At 33.7% G+C, this 25,498-nt stretch overlaps 1 protein-coding gene across 1 annotated transcript; it reads left to right on the top strand.

Moving 5' to 3' along the window:
- Window positions 1-6,338: 6,338 nt before the first annotated feature.
- On the top strand, window positions 6,339-14,689 carry LOC102610101 (cellulose synthase A catalytic subunit 2 [UDP-forming]). The gene is made up of 14 exons (XM_006464470.4): window positions 6,339-7,040; window positions 8,031-8,226; window positions 8,302-8,513; window positions 8,652-8,754; window positions 8,853-9,039; window positions 10,241-10,507; window positions 10,657-11,002; window positions 11,217-11,354; window positions 11,476-11,601; window positions 11,727-11,939; window positions 12,044-12,320; window positions 12,428-12,624; window positions 12,708-13,058; window positions 13,552-14,689. Exons 1-14 carry the CDS (start codon window positions 6,960-6,962, stop codon window positions 14,131-14,133), a joined length of 3,276 nt encoding a protein of 1,091 aa, XP_006464533.1. The 5' UTR covers window positions 6,339-6,959; the 3' UTR covers window positions 14,134-14,689.
- The last annotated feature ends 10,809 nt before the right edge of the window (window positions 14,690-25,498 follow it).

Below are 25,498 nucleotides of genomic sequence, written 5' to 3'. Positions count from 1 at the left end.
TAAGTGAATTTTTTTTAAAAAAATGATTTCCTTTCTTCTGCCATGAAAATATGAGCCAGATGCTTCTGTTACTCAGCCTACCACAAAATTTGGGCCCATTAAAGGCCTTTTCTATTTAAGAAATGGCCCACTACTCCATGTTCATTTTGGGTCCCTTTTCCATTTTCATTCAAAATAATAATAATAGTAATACCATGATGAGACTTGAGAAATGATGTCATCTAAATTGGTCATACTAGATGATTATAAATATTAATCCAGTAATTGTAATTCAAGAAAAGAAAACTTATTCTTTTCATTGTGTTAAAAAGTGAAATAGTGTTAATGTTACCAAATAAAAACTTTTACCGAGTTGCACATCTTCTAATTATGTAAATGAAAGTCTCAAATAGTGCTGATAGCTTACCACCATTGTGTTAGTATCACCATTATATTAGTATGTTATCATATTTTATACAAAAATATATTTATAATGACTTTAAATTTAGTGATACATAATTTACTTAAGAATTATTGGTATAAGTAAATACTTACATGGTTTATATCTTTATTGATGTGACACATAATATGTAAGTAAATGTCCCAACATATACATTAAGGATTTTGTAATAAAGTCAACCAGTACGTAACATACGAGGATCAATAAAAAGTAACTTAGGACTATTAACCATAGGTGTAACCTCAATTGGGTAGTATAGGGCTATTAGCCTACTACACCTCACACAAATATAAGTTTCAATCTTCAAGCATCCACATGCATAACATATTTTTAGTGTTATTTTACAAAGTCAAATCGAAGGCCGTAGAGATGGCCTTCTAGTTTACTTTTCTCTCCGCTTGGCCAGAGCTTTGACTAAACTTTTAGAAACTGTGATCTGACGGCTGAATGTTCACTGTTCATACGAAGCCAAACGTTACCGACAGCCTGCTCCTTTGGCTCCGTTACCGACTTACCGTTGCCCACCAAACGCATTAAAAAGACAAAGTACAAAAGAAAATTTAAAATCTTACGTCCACGTGTTAGCTCTCCATTCGCTGCCTTTGTCTTCCCTGGAAAAAAAAAAACCTTAAAAAACAAGAAAATATCCCGAAATTATCATTTTTTTCAATCGTGTGGCTCACAGTTCACTTTCCACCAAAGCAATGACAATTGCCAGCTGTAGCCTTCGAAGCGCTGGGGCCCAACTGATGAAAAAGAACTATTGAATTTTGTGGGTCCCGAAGACGGACCCACGGCTTATATTTTCTGCTCCATTGTCGCTGGACCCCACGGTTCACGTGCTTTTACACGTGGCGTGTTGCTGCAGCAGAGAGATCATGTGGTCTATGATTAGGTCCCTGTACATTTTTTTTCTTTCTTCGGGCTTGATCATCCTCATAATCATCATTAATCATGCCTACTTAAACCAGATGGATTAGTTTCAGATTTGGCGTTCGCCAGGGATTGCCACGTGGCCCGTTCTGATTCGGTGTTATTTTATAATCAACGTCACGTGCTTTTAGTTTTTTTGTGGTAATTTTATTCTCATTCCTTTGATTTCACGTTGTGGAAAAGCGAAAAAGTACACGATATACGAAGGTCCATATTGGAATGGAAGAAATAATCATGATGCTAGAAAAAAAAAAGCTGGCTATGGTGAATTAACACGTGTGTTGAGATAATAATCACTGGTTCACAGCTTAAGTCGTATTGGACCAATGAATGCATGCAAATATATTAAGTTTACTTCATATTATTATTTTAATTTGGGTTAGAGATTTCTAATAGGCTATACTCCCAACAATCACCGGGACTCGACGCTCCTTCTGTTAAGAGTTTATTTAACTCTTTATTTTATGGATAAAATAGATTTTCTTTCAGAATTAAATTGAGATCATTATTCGGGATATGTCATATTAGAATCATAAAAAAAAAGATTATTAATTGTTATTTGATTGTAAATATTAATAGAGTTTTAATAATAATATATCAATATTTGAAAAAAAATCTCGCTTAGAGATTAAAGTTAGATTAGTATAAATTTTTATTGTAAAAATGCATTAGGATATAAAGTTAACATAAATAATTTAGTAATATATTCAAGCTAAATAAGCTGAATCTTTCGTATATTATTGGATTCCATTAACCAGTCTGTGAAAATCATTGTTTCGAATGAGTTTCATTTTCACTAGCTAGCACAACAATGGTGCAAGTTTTGTAAGTCATTAATTAATCTTTCGTGATCATCGTTTCATATACATATTCTTTTGGTTAGTTAGCACTTCAATTTTGCAATTTTTGTAAGCCATTTATCAATCTCTCTTCCGTATGCGTTTCATTTTGGATTAGCAAAAACTCAATAGTGTATGTGTATTCTTTTGGAGCCATTAATCAATATATCTTGTAATCCTTAATTTTATATATAGAAGAGTTTGTTTGTTTGTCTTAATCACTATGATCTCAATCAAACAATATATTTACTAATTTAGAACCATTAATCAATATATTTTCAAAACAAAATATCTAAATCGCGGACATATTGATTCATTCCATTCATATTGATTTTATTATTTGGAGAGTTGGATGGTTTGTCTTAATCTTCAAATCTCAACCCAAAAAATACATACTTAGACCAAAGTAATAATAAAAGAAATAGCCTATCAAAGAAACTAATGAAAAAATCCTAATGAAGCACTCTTTTACTTTTAAATTCCTAAAAAATTATTGTCTAATCACATCAATGATGAAACCTAACATTAAAAGCAATTTAATATTAAAACCGACAACTTCCCTCTACTGTTTCACAAATACTACTAAACTAAACCAAACCCATCTATCTATTAGTAAATTGATGTGTGTGTACCTTCAAATAGGGCAGAGTCTATTTGGGTAATTTAAAACATTAGGGCACATTTTTTTTTTTTTTTATAATTTGTCTATAATTTGGAGGTGGTCAAATGTTCTATTTGTGTTGAGAAAATTGTATGATTTCGTTCCACCGACAGCTTGATGCCCATGTGGCGTTGGAGTATATACATTTCACCTAACATATGATATAAAAGCACACATGATGTGGCAAGTGGGCTTACGATTTTGACCATACATGAAACGGTACAGCTTTGCAAATTATAAGTCTTGTAACTTGTACAAAGAATGTGATGCTCATTTGCCAGCTAATGAGCAATAAATAAGTCAAAAAAGTCCTGAAAAGGTTGTTCTATAAAGGAACAAAAGCTTTGTCCCCATCTAAGTTTAGGTCATCAAAACGTGACAGTTCATTGTAGTTTTGGTTAATGACCAATTTTTTTAATATATATATATATAAGTATTTCCCTAGATTAGTTAGTTTACTTTGATGGATTTGGTTTTCACTCTATAGATGAAATCGATGGGTTGATTATATATTTGGGTAAGTGTACTTTCTATTTATCTTGATTCTATCAAATAATTCGATGGGTATTTTTTAAAATTCGTAATAATATAAAATAAGTTCAATTGTTATTTGAGTGTATTTAATAAAATAGAAAACAAAGTAGGGGTTGTTTCTATCTATTTGTATTTGAATGCTTCAAAATAATTGTCTAACAACTATTTAAATAGTGTCCTAATTTTTTTTCCCCAAAATTGTTACCAAACACATTTTTTTTTAAAGTTTGGGGATAAGATATTAAGACACATTTCAAACTTTTATTTTTAATTTAATTTTGGGGCTTAACCGCTCAAATCTTCTATCTTATCAAAATGCTATCAGTTAGTTTATTTTAATTAATGAACGCCGACAAATCTTAATCAATTTCATTTGTTACTGACATTTTAACACAAAACATTGAATTGTTTGAAGCGTTCAAAGCTCAACCCAAATGTAACAATCAAAATCTGTTAGTTGAGTGTCTAACAATCTATGTGCTTCATTTTTTTTTTCTTTGTTATTTTATTCAATGAAGGCCAGTTAATCATTTAAGACTGATAGTTGTCTTTCGAATATCACACCCCTTTTACACAATGACCCACAATATATATAAATTAATTGAAAATGTTGAAGTATTTTTTTTCTTTTGCCCTTTTCTTTTGCTATTAAAGGTAAAAAGATAAAAGGTCATTTAACTCTATAGCTATGGGCTTCCTTTCGAGTTATATCGAAAATCTCATGCACTAATTCGACATGAATACTAATCGTATTAGATAAAGCGATGATAATTTTTCCTGAGTTTGTACATATCAATGAGCATGTAATATGAGCCAATATTAATGAATAATCATATTGTTACAATCTACATACATATTACAACTTAGGTCGTTGCTATGTTGGAACAACTACAATGTCGAGCAGTTTCCAAAATTATTGAATGTCTATAATTAACTTTAAAACAACTGTAATAATATATATCTAACAATTACGAGAGATGTTCTATCTTAAAACTATTCTAAAGTAATTAAACCCACAACTAAAATTATATTGTGAGTTAAAACACGTACACCCATAGTATACCCATAGTATAAATCAAAGATCTTTTGATAGTAACTCGAAAATCTTTTTTTTCGTATTAAATAGATATGTACTATAAGTCCAGCAATTAATGGTATCACTTAAGACCTAGCAAAACTTGTTGCTTTTCATTTAAGATTTTGTCACAAATCAATATCTGTCTAAGAAGAAACAACAATTAATGGGTGCACTTAGAGATGGCAAAATAACTCGGACCCGGCTTGGATTCGGACGAATCCGGATAATCTGGGCCTGGTTGAACCCGTATCGAAATATAAAAAAATCTAAGTCCGAAATAAATTTTAATAACCTGGATATATCCGGGTTCAGGTTCGAGTTTAGGTTAATCCGGACATCCGAAACTCGGACCCGGATATCTAATTTTAATATTATTTTTTAATTAATTTTATTAATTAATCTAGATGTGTTATTGCTTAGAAATGTATTAATTTTTTATTTTTAGAATTTTAGAAATTGATATTGATTCATTGATTCGGGTTCAAAACCCGAAATCCAGAAACTCGGATTTTTTCGGGTTGAATCCGGACCCAGACTCAGGTGAAAAAATCCAAGTTAAAATTTAGGTCCGAGAAAAGAAAATGGTATCCGGGTCCAGATCCAAAAAGACTAAACTTAGATTCAGACCCGAATTTTACCATCCCTAGGTGCACCCGATCCACACCCCACTGTCCTATTTCTTACTCAATAAGTCAACAGTGTTTTAACGAGGAGGGAAAAAAAATAACTCCGTACAAAACAGATAACATATCGCTCCCATAAGTATATACTAAGTAATTACAACTGCCAAATAAAAATAAAAAATAAAAAATAAATATTTTCTAGGCAATAAATAAATTAGTAGATAAAAAGGAAAATGAGTAAAACAATTAAAGCACAAAATGGCTATAAATAGAAAGGTGCCTAAAAATTAGGATCTCCCCACGTGGCGCGTAGATCGTGTCTTCTTTTACTGTCTCTACATTTACACGACACCACACCACGCTCTGTATACGCATTAAACTACTACGCGGTTTGCTTTTTCACTCTCTCTTTGCTTTACTTGCCAAAACGGTGTGGTTTGATGCTTTATGCAAGTAATTTTTTTAATGGCTTTGTTATGACTTTTTTATCATTTAGGCCCCTCTATTTCACCATATAAAAAGACAAAATATCAGTTTGCTCTAAACAAGAAACAAGTCCTTATTCGCTTAATCCCACCTCTCCTAAGAAGTGACCACATTACCCTCAATAAATAAGTCCGAGGAGTGCAACACAAAATTGACATGACACTATTGTACAACTACCGCTTAACAATTATATTGACTTTTTTAATATTTACGTTCGATAAATTCTTTCATATTACATCAGTTTGTATAAATAATTGATAAAATAAAATTATATTATTAAAATATACTATATACTATGAATTTCTTTTTCTATCACTATCAATAAATTATATTATTAAAATAATTATTCTTTGATATTTAATCAATTGACTTCACTTTTTAAGCAACTTTCTTTAATTATCGAAATTCATATTATCGGGGCTATTTATGTCATATTTGTACTAGCCTAATCTATTTTACACTGATTACACCCATGGACGTCATGATATGATACTCACGCTAAAATTCAATGTCAAAAGGGCACTTTTAGTTATATTAGCAACGAAACATGATTTTATACTGAAAACATAAAAAGTAAAGGACCTCAATGATAAAATCCCCCACAACCAAAAGGTAAGAGGAAGGGTCTGCTGGAGAGAAAACTCAGAAGTAAGAACACGACAAACCAAACTGTACTCACAAAATTTTCTGAAGAAGAAAACAAAAGAAAAACCCTAATTTGTTTTTTGAAATTGTCAAATATAAAAATGACACTTCTGTTTCTCTTTCTCTTTCTCCTCTGGAAAAAATAGATGCATCCTGCTGTCACTAACTTTGGTGGGGGCAGATCGTACAGGCACAGAGTCGCCATCACTCCACTGGACCCCACCCATCTTCGCTAGCTTTCCACCACTGCCGCTGCTTCGCTTCTTCTCTTTAATTTATTTATTTTAGTTTTTTTTTTAATTTATGGGAAATAATTAATTTGATGAATTGATTTTCTTTTCTGTTGTCTCCCTGGCACACTCATCTTCTCCTTCTCAATTACGCGTCTCCATTTTAACACAAATAGTCACGCGTCTTCATTTTAACCCACATAGGCACCCACACCACCATCTCTCTCACTCTTTTTGAGAGAAAAAAAAAGAAAAAAAAAACTCAGCACTTTGTTCCTTTTTCTCTCTTAAAAATCTTAAGAGAGAAATTGGGGCTTGCCCAACTCAAGCAAACCATAAAGCATTGCCTTGTTCTCTTCATTTTCTCTGTGTTTTTGCTTTTTAACTGTATGTAGCGTTTTGGAAAACCAACGAAACTGGATCTTGAGGACTGAGCTTGGTCTGCTTTTTTTTTTTTTTAATTCTATTTTTTGGAGTGTCGGTGGTGAGTCATGGCCACTGGAGGGAGGCTCATTGCAGGGTCTCATAACAGAAATGAGTTTGTGTTGATTAATGCCGATGAAACTGCAAGAGTAAGCACTCTATAATCCCTCTTCTGTTTTTGCTTTATTTTGATGTACACCCATCTGGATCTTTTTGTTGTTTTCTGATCTGGGTTTGTTCCAAAAATGTATCTTGTTGGTTTTCAATTTTTATTTTTTAATTGGTGTTTGATGAGTTTTGAAGTGCATTTTTTCTGATTTAAGTGATGTATGTTCTACTGTGATTTGGTTTTCATTTTTATTGGATCATAACTTTGGCTATGTTGCATATTAGTGTTTTTTAATCTAACATGGATCCATTTTCTAAATAAATGTGAGACTTTTGATGTGAATTTGAGCTTAATTTTGCTGATTTACGTTAACTGTGAAGCTACCAGTTTCCTGTTGTTGGTTTCTAGATTTGCTATGAGTTTCAGTTTTGATGTTAGCTTAGATGACTGAGATTTGGTGTGATTTTGAAAGCAAACCATCGATTGTGCTTCTGATGTATTTGCTGATTCTCATAATTTTGTTATTTAAGAATCTCCTAATTTTTTGGATATTCAAAAGAAATTTGTATATTTTTTTGGAATGATTGTAACTGTTATAGAAGCCACATGTAAATTACCATGATCTGAGTTCTCAAATGCAGTGGATTATTTGAGTCTTGAAAGGAAGCATAGGACGCTGTTCTGGGGATAGGAACTTTCAATAAATAAAAAAAAATTTAGTAGATAAGTTAACTACCATTTTGTTTGGATTATTTGTGGTAATAATGAAATTGCTTGCTTACTCGACGACCACTTCAATAAAATGATGAAAATTTGAACTTGAAAAGGACAGTTAGAATAAGTAGATTCTCAGTTTAAATTTCTATTTAAATATCAGTTGAATATTCTGCTCTTCTGAGGTATGTCTTTATATCCTATGATCACCCAATTGGCAATTGCATTGTTTGTCCTCTACATTTTTATTTGGTTTGCCGAGCAGTCACAATAACTTGCATTAAGCTAATGAGCTCACTTGTTTGGGTGTGTTCAGATAAAGTCCGTGAAAGAATTGAGTGGACAAACTTGTCAGATATGTGAGGACGAAATTGAGATTACAGATAATGGGGAGCCATTTGTTGCTTGCAATGAATGTGCCTTTCCTGTATGCAGGCCCTGCTATGAGTACGAGAGAAGAGAGGGGAATCAGGCCTGCCCACAGTGCAAAACCAGATACAAGCGCCTAAAAGGTGAGTTTTGTCTGATATTCTTGCCATGAGTCCTGCAGTACATAGAAGCTGACTAACTCGTGACATAAATTGCAGGTAGCCCAAGGGTTGAAGGTGATGAGGAGGAAGATGACATTGACGATTTGGATCACGAGTTTGATTATGGAAACTTAGATGGTTTTGGTCCACAACATGTCAGCGATGCGGCCCTCTCTGCTCGCCTTAATGCATCTGGAATCCCCACACGCTCAGAGCTGGATTCCGCTCCTCTTAGTTCTAATATTCCTCTCTTGACTTACGGAGAAGAGGTGAATTTTATTAACTATTCTGTGTCTCTGTGTTTTTCTTTTTTAGAATCTTCATCTCTAGTGTTACACAAGCATATGTTTTTTTTGGTGATGCAATGATTGCATCATACTGAATCCTTTTTGTTTTCTTGGTTTTAGGATGATGATATTTCTTCTGATCGACACGCCCTAATTGTACCCCCATATATGGGTCATGGAAATAGAGTTCATCCAATGCCTTTTACTGATCCATCAACACCTTGTAGGTCCTTTTTTTGTTCTCTATTTGCATATCCTTATGATTTCTAGCTGTTGCATTACTTATTGCCTTATGGTAAATTGCTGATTTTCATCTCATAGTGCAACCGAGACCGATGGTTCCTCAGAAAGACATTGCTGTATATGGATATGGGAGTGTTGCATGGAAAGATCGAATGGAAGAGTGGAAGAAAAGGCAGAACGAAAAACTTCAGGTGGTTAAGCATGAAGGAGGAAGCGACGGTAGAAACTTTGATGGTGGTGAACTGGATGATTCTGATTTGCCCATGTAAGTGATACTTGGGACCATTTTAATCTGATGTATTATTTGACTATTTTCTTGTCTTAAGAGTTTTTTTTTTTTTTTTTTTGGTTGTTGTTGGAATAAGAAACTCTATAGATTTTGCATAATATCACATAATCTTAGGTAAGACACAAAGGACTTTGTAGACCAATCAGAGGGGGCAGATCCTGCTTGAAGTTTATCTGTTCTCAGAACAAGTGGGTACAACACCTTGTTATCGAAATAAGTTCTGCATGCTGCAGATATTAGGCCTCCCTATTTTGCCACTCATTTTTTTTCATGATATCTGCCTTGACTAGCCTTGGAAGCAATTTAAAATAAAGATTTGGTTTAACTGTGTCAAGTTGTGCTGGCTGCTGGGTGTGTCAATACTGCTAGTAAGAGAAATAAGGAGACAGAAATGACGCTTTTGTTCATACCTGGTCTTTTATTAGAAGTTGAAGCCCTTGGGGTGCAATGCTGTGACTGAGATAAAAGAGGAAAAATTACAATTTCTGTTTAAAAGAAGTTTCATTTGTACGTAAAATGAGGATTTGAGCATCCTTATAATCTGAATTAAAGTTGTGCAAGTATATTTGAGACATGGTTGGTCATGTGCATATTTAGCAGACGAATGCTTGGATAAAATGTTGGCCTCTTCAGAAGCAAGTTTGCTGTTTCATACTGTCCTTAGTTGAGGTGCCTTCTAGAGAACTGCTAAGTTAAATGCCTGCTATATACATTTTTTTGGCATTGGACTTTATCATCTTCCATGATCTCGAATGCTCAGAGATTTATACCTTTGCCTCTTGGACTGGACTGAATAGGTTGAAACTGCCTTAAATGTGCTCTGATTATTATTCATTTCTGCAGCATAAACATGGCCTGTCTTCCTAGTTCCTATAGATTAACTATTTGCATAAACCATTTTTCATTTTTCTTTTTGTGCCGAGTTTGACTTCTTGGGAGAGCTGTCCGCTTCAAATGTAAGAAAGTTATCAGAGAATACCCGTGTTTCCTTTTGTCTTAAGTGTATACCATAAGGCTTCCATGGACATGATAGAGTTCCATTCTGTGAACACGGTTGAGTTACATAGAATTATCATGTTAGACTTTATTTGTAACTGTGCCTAAATAAGTTGTAATTAATGTTATGATGCCTATTTTAAGTATGGTACTGACTAGTTTTATTGATGCACATTATCAGGATGGATGAGGGCAGGCAGCCACTCTCAAGGAAGTTACCAATTCCTTCAAGCAAGATAAGCCCATACAGATTGATAATCATACTCCGCCTTGTAATCCTTGGCTTATTTTTCCACTATAGAATTCTCCATCCAGTAAATAATGCATATGCCCTCTGGTTGACATCAGTAATCTGTGAAATATGGTTTGGGGTATCGTGGATTCTAGATCAGTTTCCAAAATGGTACCCAATAACGCGAGAAACATACCTTGACCGGCTATCACTCAGGTATTTGGAGCCGATGTCATTTAGTTCTTTTGTTTATATTTTAAAGATGATTATTGGGCTTTATTCTAATTTTCCCCTCTGTCTATTGTCTTTGTTTTTCGCCTTTAGTTTATGGAATGTTGTCTCATTAGTCGCACCTTAAATTACAGGTATGAGAAAGAAGGGAAACCATCGCAGTTAGCCAAAGTAGACATTTTTGTGAGTACTGTTGATCCTATGAAAGAACCTCCTCTGATCACTGCAAACACTGTTCTGTCCATCCTTGCGGTTGATTATCCAGTCGATAAAGTTGCATGCTATGTCTCTGATGATGGTGCTGCCATGCTTACTTTTGAGGCACTCTCTGAGACATCTGAGTTTGCTAGGAAATGGGTACCTTTCTGTAAAAAGTTTAATATTGAGCCCCGAGCTCCAGAGTGGTATTTTTCTCAGAAGATTGACTATTTGAGAAACAAAGTTCATCCAGCATTTGTTAGAGAAAGGCGTGCAATGAAGGTTTGTTACTTATTTTTATGTAGCAGTATTTTTGACTTATCTGAAGATTTGAGTTCCACAAGAATTCATGCATTTCGAATCAATCAAAGATGTTATATATTATTGTATAATTATTGTCCCTAATTGATCTTCTGGTCTTAATAAAAAAATTCCTTAGACTTCGCAATAATGATGTAATTCACTTGTATTATCTTGTATTATTTATCTGTTACAGAGAGAATATGAAGAATTCAAAATCAGGATAAATGCACTGGTTGCAACGGCACAAAAGGTTCCTGAGGAGGGTTGGACAATGCAGGACGGAACTCCGTGGCCTGGAAACAATGTACGAGACCATCCTGGCATGATTCAGGTCAGATGATTTTCTCTTTCAACTAAAAGCTCTTTTGACCATTGTATTATGAGCAATGTATTATTTGCTGTCCTTTAATCCCTACCAAGTTAGTGAACAAATATAGTTGTTTCTTTTACAGGTCTTCCTTGGTCAAAGTGGTGTCCGGGATGTAGAGGGAAATGAATTACCTAGTTTGGTTTATGTTTCTCGTGAGAAAAGACCAGGTTTTGAACACCACAAAAAGGCTGGGGCCATGAATGCGCTGGTAAGGCTAAAAATTTAATGTAATCAATGCTTATTGAATAATCATTTCCTGGCTTTTGCTTCTCATATTTTTAAAAAGGCTGGGGCCATGACTAATGATGTGTTGTTTGACTATTGTCTCTGAAGGTACGGGTCTCTGCAGTTCTCTCGAATGCTCCTTATCTTCTCAATGTGGATTGTGATCATTATATTAACAACAGCAAAGCACTTAGAGAAGCCATGTGCTTCATGATGGACCCTCAATCGGGGAAAAAGATTTGCTATGTGCAATTTCCACAAAGATTTGATGGTATTGATCGTCATGATCGATACTCAAACCGGAATGTTGTATTCTTTGACGTATGTTCATTTCTCTCTCTTTCCCCCACACCCCCCTCTTTCCTTTAGTTTAAAACAAGAAAATTACTGTTACTATAGAGAAGCTAATTTCCTAATGCAAACAGATCAACATGAAAGGATTGGATGGTATCCAAGGACCAATATATGTCGGAACTGGGTGTGTTTTCAGAAGGCAAGCACTATACGGTTATGATGCTCCTGTCAAGAAGAAGCCTCCTGGCAAGACCTGCAATTGCTGGCCAAAGTGGTGCTGTCTGTGTTGTGGATCTAGGAAAAACAAGAAAGCAAAGCAGCCAAAGAAGGATAAGAAAAAGAAGTCAAAGAATAAGGAAGCATCGAAGCAAATACATGCTCTTGAGAATATTGAAGAGGGCGTAGAAGGTAAATCTCTACTTATGTGCAAGAGCAACTTCGTACTTGCATAGTTGTATTATGTTTGTGACTTTTGAAAAACGTTCCTGGCAATTAAGACTGAACTGTTGTTGCAGAAACAAATGCTGAGAAACCATCTGATATGTCCCGAATGAAGTTGGAGAAGAAGTTCGGGCAGTCTCCGGTTTTTGTAGATTCTACTCTTTTGGAAGATGGTGGAGTTACTGGAGATCTCAAGCGAGCTTCACTATTGAAAGAAGCAATCCAAGTGATCAGCTGTGGTTATGAAGATAAAACAGAATGGGGAAAGGAAGTGAGTAAAAACTGAGGACTTTAAAGTGAACTTATCATATGTGAGTTCTATCATTGTGACTAAACATTTAAATGTTGTACCAGGTTGGCTGGATATATGGTTCTGTGACTGAGGATATCCTGACTGGGTTCAAGATGCACTGCCATGGTTGGAGATCTGTATACTGCATTCCCAAACGGGCTTGCTTTAAGGGATCAGCCCCTATCAATCTTTCAGATCGTCTACACCAGGTTCTTCGGTGGGCCTTGGGATCTGTTGAGATATTCTTGAGCAGACATTGCCCAATCTGGTATGGTTATGGGGGTGGGTTGAAATTGCTGGAGAGATTTTCATATATAAACTCAGTTGTGTACCCTTGGACCTCCATTCCTTTGATTGTTTACTGTACGCTACCTGCCTTCTGCCTTCTCACTGGGAAATTCATTGTTCCTGAGGTAACAATCCACGTTTTTGAAACTATGAACTTCATGTTTGAGGAGAAATGTTGTGGATTATGAGTTGCATATGTCTCAAATGTTATACTTGTCTATTCCTGCATTGAAACTATGTTCGTGGCTTTGTTTCTTGCAATTTTTAAACACTGTGACATACGGATCATAAACATGTTAGATGCACCTAAATTGTGGGATTAAAATCCTTTTGATTTTATTAGTGTATCCTGATTGGTAAGTCATCTTGCCTTGAACTTGCAACGCCAATGTGCAAAATCTAGGTTGCTTATAGCTGAACTAGGTGCATAACTAAGTTTCTTATTATTATTTTTTTTAAGCTTAGCTTGTTCATATATGTAGCCTACATGTCATCAAATTTGGAAAGTTTTGGTTATTACTGGTGAAATCTTCCACTTATAACCATTTTTTCTGTCTTGTATTTGCTTCATAGTCAAACGGACTTTTTTGCTGACTCAGCATTCTTTACTGTCTACAGATTAGCAACTATGCTAGTCTCGTCTTTATTGGTCTCTTCATATCTATTGCTGCAACTGGTATCCTTGAGATGCAGTGGGGTGGTGTTGGCATAGATGATTGGTGGAGAAACGAGCAGTTCTGGGTGATTGGAGGTGCTTCGTCGCACTTTTTTGCTCTCTTCCAGGGTCTACTAAAGGTTTTGGCTGGTGTCAGTACAAACTTCACAGTTACCTCTAAAGGAGCAGATGATGGTGAATTTTCTGAGCTTTACCTCTTCAAGTGGACATCCTTATTAATCCCTCCCACGACTTTGTTTATCATTAATGTAGTCGGGGTTGTAGTTGGGATCTCGGATGCCATCAATAACGGGTATGATTCATGGGGCCCACTTTTTGGAAGGCTATTCTTTGCCCTTTGGGTCATCATCCACCTCTACCCCTTCCTCAAGGGGTTACTAGGAAAACAGGATCGGATGCCTACCATTATCTTGGTGTGGTCGATTCTGCTTGCCTCAATCTTGACCCTCATGTGGGTCAGAATAAACCCATTTGTCTCCAAAGATGGCCCCGTGTTAGAAATTTGTGGGTTGAACTGTGACTAGGATACGTGAATAAAAAATGCGTTTAGGTGTCTTTTGGTTTCAGTTTATGGTCATAATTGTGAAGTTGCAGAAGACATTGCTCTTCCAGCTCAAATTGCTTCATGCAGTGCTGCACGATCCGATTTGTCATAGACAAGAAAGAAATTTTGTGAAACCAAAGCTTGTAGCTTGGGAATGTTGTAGATATCAGAGGGCTGGGGGGTTCTGACACATTGTCATTTGTTTTACAATGGTTTTTCATTAATTCTTTCATTATATTCCGATGGATGTTAGGGTTCCTTTTTGTATTTTGAGTTTCTGTATTTTGCAAGAGAGCATTGAATTATATTTATTCCCCTGTCAATATCCTGTGGGTTCTTTGTATACGTGATTCCACAATTAGATCTCATGTCTTCAATTGTTTCAATGATTACGCTTAGACTTGGGTATGTACGTTCACATTCTGGAGTCATAAATGTATGGTATTCCAGAAATTTATGTTCTTGATTGTTCACTCTACTGTAAAACACTTTAAATCTTATTGAAGTTTGAAATGTATTATTTATTTGGAATGCCATTTTCAGTCTCAAGTCTCTCTGTCTCTTTCGAGAACACACTGTGCTTGTGATGAGTTTATACTGCATGTTAACTTCTCATTGGCAGGAATCCCCTCCCCCCCCTCCAAAAAAAAAAAAGCCAACTATGAGTCACACTTCTCAAGTTGTTCGTAATGTTTTCTGTTGGATGTTAAATATAATAACATAAATTAAGAAATATGATAATAAATTTAGAATTTGTAATTAACAGATTTCATGAGTTAATTTACGTGGTAAATGTTCTTGTGATTAATCAAATATTCATGGCTGTAAATAGTTTTGAAACCTTTGAATGTAGGAAACAATACTATGTGGTAGCTCAATTTTGTCAGTCATTGCACTTTGCAGCTGTGGTTACTTGAGTTTGATGACATTGACTTAGTTTGATAGAAATTATTGATTACTTTAATTTATTTTGATGTTTTTGTGTTAGTAATATGATTTTATACTTTTACTTTAAATATGATCAAATTAAATTAGAAAAATAATAGTATTTATGATTCAAGAATCATGTACATTTGAGGATCACCATTTATTATTTGGATATGCCTATCCTCTTTCCTGAAGAAACTATACTGGTGAGAGGAAAGATTCAAGGAAATAAACAAAGTATTAGAGATGAGTATGAGAAGTCGATCCACTCCCCTTCTCTCCTCGTTGCCATCTCTATTTGCGACATGCGAGGAGACTCCTACTGTACCATAACGGTAGAGTCAATTCTTGTTACATATGCTTTGATTGCTCAAATTTGATGGCAGCATTACTCAGTGTTGTTTACTTTGAACGAGAATTAAGTATAACCCCAATGAAGAGATTTTTTTTTTCACCTCTAGTATTTCAAATTAATTGTTGGACTTCGCAAATTTTAATTCATTTGTTGATAAAATAAGTTTATTTAATTGCAATTCAAAATTAATCTTTTGCTTTTACAACCAAAGAATATTACAAAAATAAGATGGATCATAGACAAATTAATTTGAAATGTTAGGTGATAAGATGTCATTTTGGTATTTGCTAGTCTTGGCCCATAAAGAAGAAAGAATTCAAAGAAAGAATTCAATGAATAAGCAAAGAGAAGAAAAAGACTTGTTGAGAAAAACAAACTTCGGCCTATGAAGTTTGCTGCTTATTGGCTACTACACAACAAAGATTTCACGCTCAATTAACATGCAAAACTTGTCAAAGACTTATTCAGCAAGGGAATATTAATTTTACCAAATACTCAACAAAACTTGGTCAAGTCAACTTCGGAGTGTAAATGTTTGACAATTTCATGAGGGAATAGTAACATAGAAGACATTTTCTAAAGAATGAATACTTTTTCCTTTTATAACAAATAAGTCCCTAGTTGTTTTTTTTCCCCTTTTAGTATTTTTCTTAATCAGTAGATAGTCTTTTGTCAGTACCCAATAGTACCAACCATCTCTGTCTATTGGTACTTAACATATAAAATTGTCAATACCTGTTAGATCAATTTTGTTATGATACTATCATGGTACAAATCTACTCCAAAACATTCGGAAAAAAATGAGGATTTGAAGTATTACATAAAGTGCAGGAAGGGAAATAATCGACCACCTTATTAATGAATGACTCCCATATATTTATCAAAATATCTGCTCTGATATAACACTTTATTTATCACATACTCTTGCATTAATTATCAACGTCAAAACCCAAAATTCTAACATTATTAACGTAGTTGATTATTTCATCAGTTCTTGCATTAATTAACATGGTCAAAACTCAAAATTCTAACATTATTAACGTAGTTGATTATTTGGGTTGGGATCACCCACTCAGCGACCTATTTGATACAAATGAAATGAATAAAGTGTATCCTTTATTGAGAAAATATAAAAACCAAGGGAACCTGTTGTTATTATCCCATTCGTGACTCACGGGGAAATAAATTAGCATCTAGGAATCAAACAAGTATCCGACGGCAAAAAATGTACTTTGAAAAAAAAAAGTAATCGGCTGCGATTCATGGATTTGGTGGGACCAGCTAGATGATGGTTTAGACCATGAGACCATGCCGTATATTTAATATTATAAATTAACAACCCAACAAACAACGTTGATCACCACTTATGAGAGGTCAACAAAGTCAAAGAAGCAATGATCAAGAAATCAGAAGGCCTACAAATCTATCTAATCTATACGCTAAAATAGAACTGAGAGTAGAAGATCAAGATTGAGTTGCTATATAAAAGAAACGAAAGACACCTTGTAACAAGCATCATAGCACCAGCCTGTACAACACAACTCACGTACCCTCAAAACACGCTCTACGCCTAAACCCATCGACCAAAAACACAGCACAAAACACAAATTATAACACAAAGAAATAGAGAGTAGAAAAGAGAGATTAGGGTTTCTGAAAGGAACAAGAAATAGAAACAAACACAAATTACAGATATATTTTCATTTCAATGGGGGATTCATCGGAGTCTTTACGTAAACCCCGGAAGCTGTTATTAGATTCAGAGGAGGCGGCGGCGGCGGCGGCGGCCGAGCAGCTCATGCAGCTAAGCGAAAGCGATGAAGATAACAACTATAGCGAGAAGGGTAGTAAGCGGGCAAAGATTGAAGAGATTTTTGGGAAAGAAAGTGAGATGTGCCGGCCCAAAAAGAGGAGATATCGGTCACTCGATAGTCTTTATCGGGCGACAAAACCGGTGCCGTTTGATGTTTATAGGAGAAAGAAGCTGAGGTACTATTGAAGAAAATAATTGATCCTAATTGTTGGGTGCATGGGGGGGCTGCTTTAGGAGATAATGATATGTAGTTAGTACTTTCTTTTTGTTAATTTGCATGTTGTTGAAGAGATGATCAATTAAGCTTTTTGAGAAGTCTGATTAATGCTTAATGAAAAATTATTTTACCAAAATCTCAAAGTGAGCAAAATTTGGTGAAACATATTTGAAGAGATGAAATAGAAGAATGGGTATTTCTATATATTTATATGTTTGTTGTTTAGGCTTCTGATTAATGCAGGCAATTTTTTCATTCAATTACTAGCCGATTTTCTTATGCAGGGAAATACAATTTTAAGGCTTTGTTTCTTTGTTTAATTTGCCATGTTACTGGATTTAATTACATATATATGAAGAGTTGATTAGTTACTTAACCTCTCCATAGTGTGTTTCTTGGTGTTAGTGATATGGGATGAAGCCTTAAAGCTTAAAATTTCTCATTAATATTATTGTTAGAGATTTTGTTGGTTGATTAATGATTACTAACTATAATTAATATGTTTGCTAGGAGTTTGTAGTTATAATCTAACATTTTAAGGGAAAAGATAAAATAAAATAATATTTTAAGATGGTTTTTGAGCATTTATAGTACTTCTAATTGTTGTTTCCATTAATTAGTTTCAGATGCTAACATTCTGAGTATGAGCAATGCTAAGCATCTCAACATCTAACTCTCAATTTGAGTTCAAATTGATGTGACATTCATGTATTGAATGTAGTTAAATAATTTAAAATTCATTATCTAATAGATAAGTAGCACATGATATTATAACTCAAGTTGACAATTAACTGTTAGAATCTCTAACATTATTACTCACATATTGCAACTTTTCAAACCATAATATTTTGACCCCAAAAACGGAAAATTAAATTCACATTCAATGTGCTAATTAATGTGATTCTCACTTTATAGATAACTCAGTATTGGAGTCTACGAAGACAATACATGTTAGCTTGACTTCGCCATTAAGTTTTGCTTCTTCTTATACGCCAAGGGCATGTCTCGAAGTCAAACATATGCAACAAAAGCACTTCATATAGAAGCTGACATTGTTAGAGATTCGTACAGGAAGAAAAAGCCCCCACATATTTGAAGTCATGGAGGAATATATAGTAAAGAAATTTCAAACTGCATGCTCAGTTTAATTAATGAAACATAAACTCATGAATCATGATTGTTTGGTTTACTGGCAATGGAGTTCCCTTAAGTGACTTGATTGGATTTGCTCTCCAGTTTGAGTAGCAGGAAAGTCGCATTTGTTGGGAGAACATGTGCCTCTCGGTTTGAGCGAGGACTTCTAGTCTGGGTTGTGGTACGGACTTAAAGGTGCCTCCCACAGTTGGGGCCCTCCTCAGGATACCTCGTGGTCAAAAAAAAAAAAATGATTGTTTGGCCTAATAATTTTGCAAGAATTATTGTTCAAGTAACTGTGTTAATGTGTGCTCTTGACCACTTATATTAACTAGTAAGAGAGATTACTGGAATAATCAAAAGTATGCCAATATTTAACATCCAATGACTTTTGATGATATAGTAATTAACAACATCATGATCTTTCTAAATTCTTCTGTAGCACGTGCCTTTTAAAATCTTGCAAATGCTCTGCTGCAGCTCCAAGTTCCCTAGACTTACTGATATAATAATTATCAGTTAATTGTAATAAAAATTTAAAAATAAAAATAAAATATTATTGGAGTTTGATATCAGACCCTCAAAATTTATAAAGAAATCGTTGGTCCCACACTCCAACTCCTATTATAAAGTTAGCTTCTTAATTTGTTTAATTATTTTCTTGAGTCTGCTTCACATTCTTCTCATTTTCTTTTCATTAGATTTAGTCATCAGAAAAAAAATTGGAGCAATTTTGTCTTGTTTACATAAATTCTTGCAAGTAATAATAATAATATTGACCGAGGTTGCTCAGAAGCTTCATAATTTACTTCTGTTTTTCATTAGATTTAATTTTAATATGTAATGCATTTTCACTGTCAACACACATGTATGTCAAAGATAATGTCATTGCTGAGTGAGTTGCTGTTGAGCTTTTCAAACATCGATGAATTGATATTCGACAATCGACACTCGTGTCCAAGTACACAATGGCTCAAAGTAATTTCGACTGGACAAAAATTTTATGTACATGGATGAGTGTAGAGGCTTCTCTTGTGTTAGTTATAAAATTGTACATCTTATAATGGGTTATAACAATACAATATAAAATTATAATTTTTTATAATCTAACTACTACATAAATAGGGTGTGTATATTTAAAAATTAAATTCATTAACATAATATTTGATCGATCCCATAACAAATGAATCAATTAAAATTACTTCTAAATATTTCACATCATCCACTTATTAACCCAGGAAAACATAACATAATTACAAAATGATTTATGCAAGCTAGTGCACAACATATGAGAACAGCTTTCATAATTTATCAATAATCCTCTCTTAATCCTCCACCGTGCAGAAATCTCATATTTGCATCTTATCTTGCAATGACGTACACTTGACACTTGCTAGGCACTATCTTGGAATTATTTTACTTTTGATTTCAATTTCATTTATATGATATGTTTAATTTATAATAAATATGAATAATAGTGTATTTGAAAATAAAAATAATACTACAAATTATGCTGGCAGAGGGCTATTAATGATTGTTATGAAAACAATAAGGGGATAAGTGGTATATATAATAAAAGATATTAAGTCATTGATATTCATATATATATTTTCCATTGAAAGCTAGAAAATTAAGAAATGACTTAACAGAGGGTGGAGGAAGTGCCCATTGTAGACGTAATTCTAAGTAATGATACTTAACCTCTCAGGATTTATCTCATTAGCCCCTATTTTTTTTTTTCATTTTAACTTAAAATGACTAAAATACATATCAATGTAACTTAAATTTTCCAATTTTACCCTTTCTTTTTTCTCTCGTCTCCCTCCTTTACTGGCTTTTTATGATTAAAATTTGATGAAAGGTTGCATCTTTCAATCTTATGGCATTTCTTTGATTCTCGTGAATGATTTCACAGTATTGTATCTGAAATTTTTTTTATCATGTTTATGTGTGGTTAGGCCTAAGCCTGTGCTTATAATTGATTATAGCTATTAGCTATCGATTAGGCGAACCGCAATTTCATGGCTCAATTTGATGCTTAAGAGACTACATAAGATGATCATTATCAAATATTTGGATTCCTTATACTGAAGACTTTGAAACCAATTTTGCTTCGTATGCTGATTCTATCATGCAACAAGTAAAATTAACAAAACTATGGTGCTACTGCTGGCATTAAATTGCTAAATAAGGACTGTTGGAAAAAGAGATTGATGAGTAAGGGTAAATCTATTGTATACTTCCTCGAGACACTGAAATGTCTTCCTTTGAACTGATAACCTCCATTCCCAAGAAATGCCTCAAGGTCCCTAGATCCTTGATTTCAAATTCCCTAGCTAAAAAATTCTTCAACCGCTCCAATTCAACTAGATTATCTCCGGTAAGAATGATGTCATCCACATAGACTATTAAGTTAGCAAGTTTACCATCCCTGGAATGATTGCAGAAGAGTGTATGATCTGCTTGGCTTTGTGAGTATCCATGACTTCTAACGGACTTACTAAATCTGTCAAACCAAGCTCTCGGTGACTGTTTTAGTCCATAGGGTGACTTCTTTAGCCTGCCTACCTTCTCAACTTCAAAAGTGCCTCTCGAAACCGGAAGGTAATGCCATATAAACTTCTTCCTTCAGCTTACTATTCACAAAAGCATTCTTCACATCTGGCTGTTGTAAAGACCAATTCAAGTTGGCTGCAAGGGACAAGAGAACTCCGATCGTATTCAGTTTTGCAACTGGTGCAAACGTCTCTTGGCAGTCCATTCCATAGGTTTGTGTGAAGCCTTTAGCCACCAGTCCCGCTTTACATCTCTTAATGCTGCCATTCGCATTGTACTTCATAGTAAATACCCACTTACAGCCAATGGTGTCTTCCCTCTTGGAGCATCTAACATCTGCCGATGTCACATTCTTCTCGAGCGCCCTCATTTCTTTCAATACAGCATGTTTCCATTCTGGAACAACCAAAGACTCCCTTATATTTTTTGGATATTCCAACGTTGGACAGATTAGTAGTGAAGGCCTTCGTATTGGGAGAAAGCCAATAATATGTGACACGTTTAGCATAGGATGTTTAGTACCAGTCCTAGTACCTTTCCTAACAGCTATGCTAACATTTAGATCACAAATGGTATTTGAAACTGAAAGAAATGGTCAAAGAGAGTGCGAATCTGAAATACCTGTAGTTAGGAAAACATACACTCCGATCTGATTCTTGGTTGGTTGTAGAAGTATGATTTTCACACCTTGATCTTTCCTCCTTGAGTTGACATGATATTCAGTGCAGAGGTTGCTCCAGTAGAGCCTTTTTCTTTTCTTAGAATTATATATAATTTGGCATAGACATGGGTTGAGTTTGTTGATTTACGAATATTTGTCCAATCTACGTAGATTATATATATATATATATATATATTCTTTTCTGGTTCAGGATTTTAAAGTTCGAAAAAATTTTAAAACTGTAGAGTTTAATAGTATTATGAAGTTAAGCTTTAAAACTGTACGGTAAGATTTCTTGTACTTTTCTACACTTTAAAATCCTATGTTAAAATTTTTTTATATATATAGTTCTTCTTTAGTGAAAGTGAGGTTGCACACTAAAATGTAATATATATATATATTTCAATATATTAGATAGTAGATTTTTTTCTATTAGTGTATTGAAATCTATATTTGTTAATGGTATTCTCATTTTGTTAAAATAAAATTGTCCTGATTAGAAAAATAAGCATTCTCACTTTTTTAGAAGGAGGATGTCCTCGCTAAAGTTTTTAACCAAAGAAGAGGCGGTGTTTGGCGAGCGGGGAGTAGAGTATAGAGCTGAATTTTAAAGGAGAGACAAGAAGTTGCTGTTTAGTGAGTAAGAAGGAGAGTATTGGGCGGGGTTTTAAAGGAGAAAAAAGAAGGTGGTGTTTGGTTGAGATAAGTAGAGAAGCCATTAATACAGAATGGAGTGAGATAAAGGATAGAGGGGAGTAAAATTTGGCCACTGATCATGGGTGTCTTTGCCTCATTTTGGCATTTTGCTGTTAAACATGAACCGGTTAATTAACTGAATATTCTTTTTCTTTGTTTAAAATTGAGTTAATAAGTTGAATATCCTTTAATTATATTATATTCATATAATCCAATTACTTTAATCCAATTATATTTATTTAATTATTTTATTTTATTTAATCTAATTGCCTGTTAATTATAATGCACTTATATTGCTTTACTTTGAGCATTTTTTAAACGTCATAAAATTTTATTATACTCTTCTTCAGTTTTGAGTTTTTTTTTTTATTACTCAATCAAAATTGTGAAATGTAATGCATGTGTTTAGAATAATATTAAAAAGAACTTATAATTAAAATCTTAAGAATTATGAAAAAAAAATGAAATCTTGAGAAATATAATAAAAAAATATTAAAGGTATTGTAACGGAACAATCGTAAATATAACCAATAACTTAAAAAGATCAACTCAGTTAAAATAATCCAATCTTTGTTTTTGGTTTGTGGTAAACGAACAGAAAAATGATGTTCTCACAAAGTTGTGCACAAAGCTTTGCACAAAACAATGAGTTTTGTGCAAAGTATGAAATATCTCTTCTGACTTCTGAGGCATGGGACACCTCACACACGCAACAAACGCACCTAGCAATCACCTTCACACGCCTGACTCTTTCCTTTCTCCCTCATCACAACTCTTTTTCTCTCATCTCCGAGCTGCCAGCCGCTGCAACAAGCTCAACCGCAGCAGTCCCTTTTCTCACAACATAATCACAGTAGTGTTTCGAAGTATTCGACGACTCTTTCTCTCACATCTGTGATTCAACTCTTTAGAAGTGATTTCACAAAATAGCATTGTATTTGTTTTTTTACAAGAATGAAGAATGCGGTAGTGCTTTTTTTTCTTTCTTTTTTTTGGATTGTATTACTTGGTGCTGTGAACGAAATTAATTTGTTTACTAAGTTGTGTGCTTTTGCTTAATCTTTTCTGCCCACTTAGATTTAACTTTGTAATTAATCCTAGAAGTATCCTGCTGAGGATTGCAACACAAAGAAGCAAATTAAAAACAAACACGAGAAGAGGAAGAAAAATAATTAATTAAACTACTTAATTGCTTTAAACACTACAAAAATTACAAAAAAAAAAAATGCTTCACTTTAACTGACAAGCATGGCAATTTTCATCAAAGTTACAAACTCTAAATTTTTTTTATGGCAATGGTGGGCAATAAATTTGATAAACAAACTAGAACAATTTGACCAATATACATAAATATCTAAGCTGAAGAGGCTGCAAAGTTGATGGAAGAGACAGATGGTAAAGTTGAGAACAAAAGCCGAGAACAACAACAACAAAGGCTCAGTGATGACATTATTGCTAGATTCAAGCTTTTGGAAGTTGGAGTGAAGCTTGATCGCCTTGAATGACTTCTTCATAACCCACCTTCAAAACTCAACTGATGTTAACAGATCGATTTATTGGATGAGAGTACAGTTGTGTATGTGAAGGTATGAGAGCAAAGAGACTTGTTGTTGTACTGTTGGGAAATGAGGCAACTGCGTCGAGACGGGAGAAAACGGCTACTGCGGTGGAGCTTATGCAGCAGCTGGCAGCTTGAAGACGAGAGAGAGAGTTGCGATGAGAAAGAAAGGAAAAGCAGTGTAATGAGGGAGAAAGAAAAGAGTCAGACGTGTGAACTTTGGGCGCGCCTGTTGCGTATGTGAGGTGCTCTTTGCACTAATAGAGACATTTTATACTTTGCACAAAACGGTGCCCTTCTTTGTGTGAATATCGGCGTTGGTGGTAAACTAGTGTTTATGGCTTGATAAATAATTTATTTTTTGACGACAACAGAATCTTGGTTAGCACGATGGAGGCTTGTTGATGTGAAATGCTATTAATTATTTAATGGGTAGATCTTGTGCCCCCTTTAATTATTAATTTTAAATTAGATTAGAGGTATCATTTCTTTTAATCCGATAAGTATTTTTTTTTTCTTTTATGGTTGTTTAGCAGATAGGTTAAAAAGAATAAATTTTACTTTACCAGATAAGCGGAAGAGCAAAAAAAGAAAATACTAAAACAATTAGATTTGATATATATATATATATATATATATATATATATATTATTTTCAAAATTACATAAATTAATTTTAAGATTATTAATACATGAGATTAATTATAAAATCTATTTCATCTAAAAATTTATTCAAAATTTTTATCATTAATATAAATATATTATTAAAATAAATATAATAATTTACATTTTAAAAATTATTTCATATACTAAAAAATTCTAATATTATTAGTCTACTAGATAAATTAAACTATTTAAATTATATTTATATTTATCAAAATATTTTAAAGTTAAATTTTTAATTTATTATCTATAAATAAAGTGTCTCTTATTAAAAAAGTTGAATATCTTCATATCTTTTCCTAAATTTAAGTGTAACTATCCTTTTTCTAATAAATTATTATCACGACAGTAAAAAATCCCATGACCCATGAGAACCAAAAGCGCACACACCTTTTTTTTTTTTTTTTTCGTTCTTTTGTGTTGACCTTGAGTACTAGTTAATATTCCAAAAGTTCAGATCAAAAACTTTCTTTAAAAAGAAAAAAAAAAAAGGAACACAATGGTCTCCACTTGCTACAAATGGAAACACATAAGACAAAGAAATTATGAAACCATAAACAAAAATGTGGGATTTCTAAGGCGATAAAAATGATTTGTCCAACACCATGAAAATCAAAATTACAAATTCATTTTTGCAGGATTTTTAGATCAATCTTTTGCGTTTTTACCAGAAAAAAATAATAATAAATAAAAAAAGACAAGCCATTTTGCATTGACGTGACCTTGCATAAATGGTCCCACGTAACAGTTTCGAAACCATTTCCTC

Source organism: Citrus sinensis, chromosome 7 (assembly GCF_022201045.2).
Source record: "Citrus sinensis cultivar Valencia sweet orange chromosome 7, DVS_A1.0, whole genome shotgun sequence".
NCBI classification, from domain to species: Eukaryota; Viridiplantae; Streptophyta; class Magnoliopsida; order Sapindales; family Rutaceae; genus Citrus; species Citrus sinensis.
The sequence above is the reverse complement of the archived record's forward strand: the minus strand, read 5'-3'. Positions and strand labels throughout refer to the sequence as shown.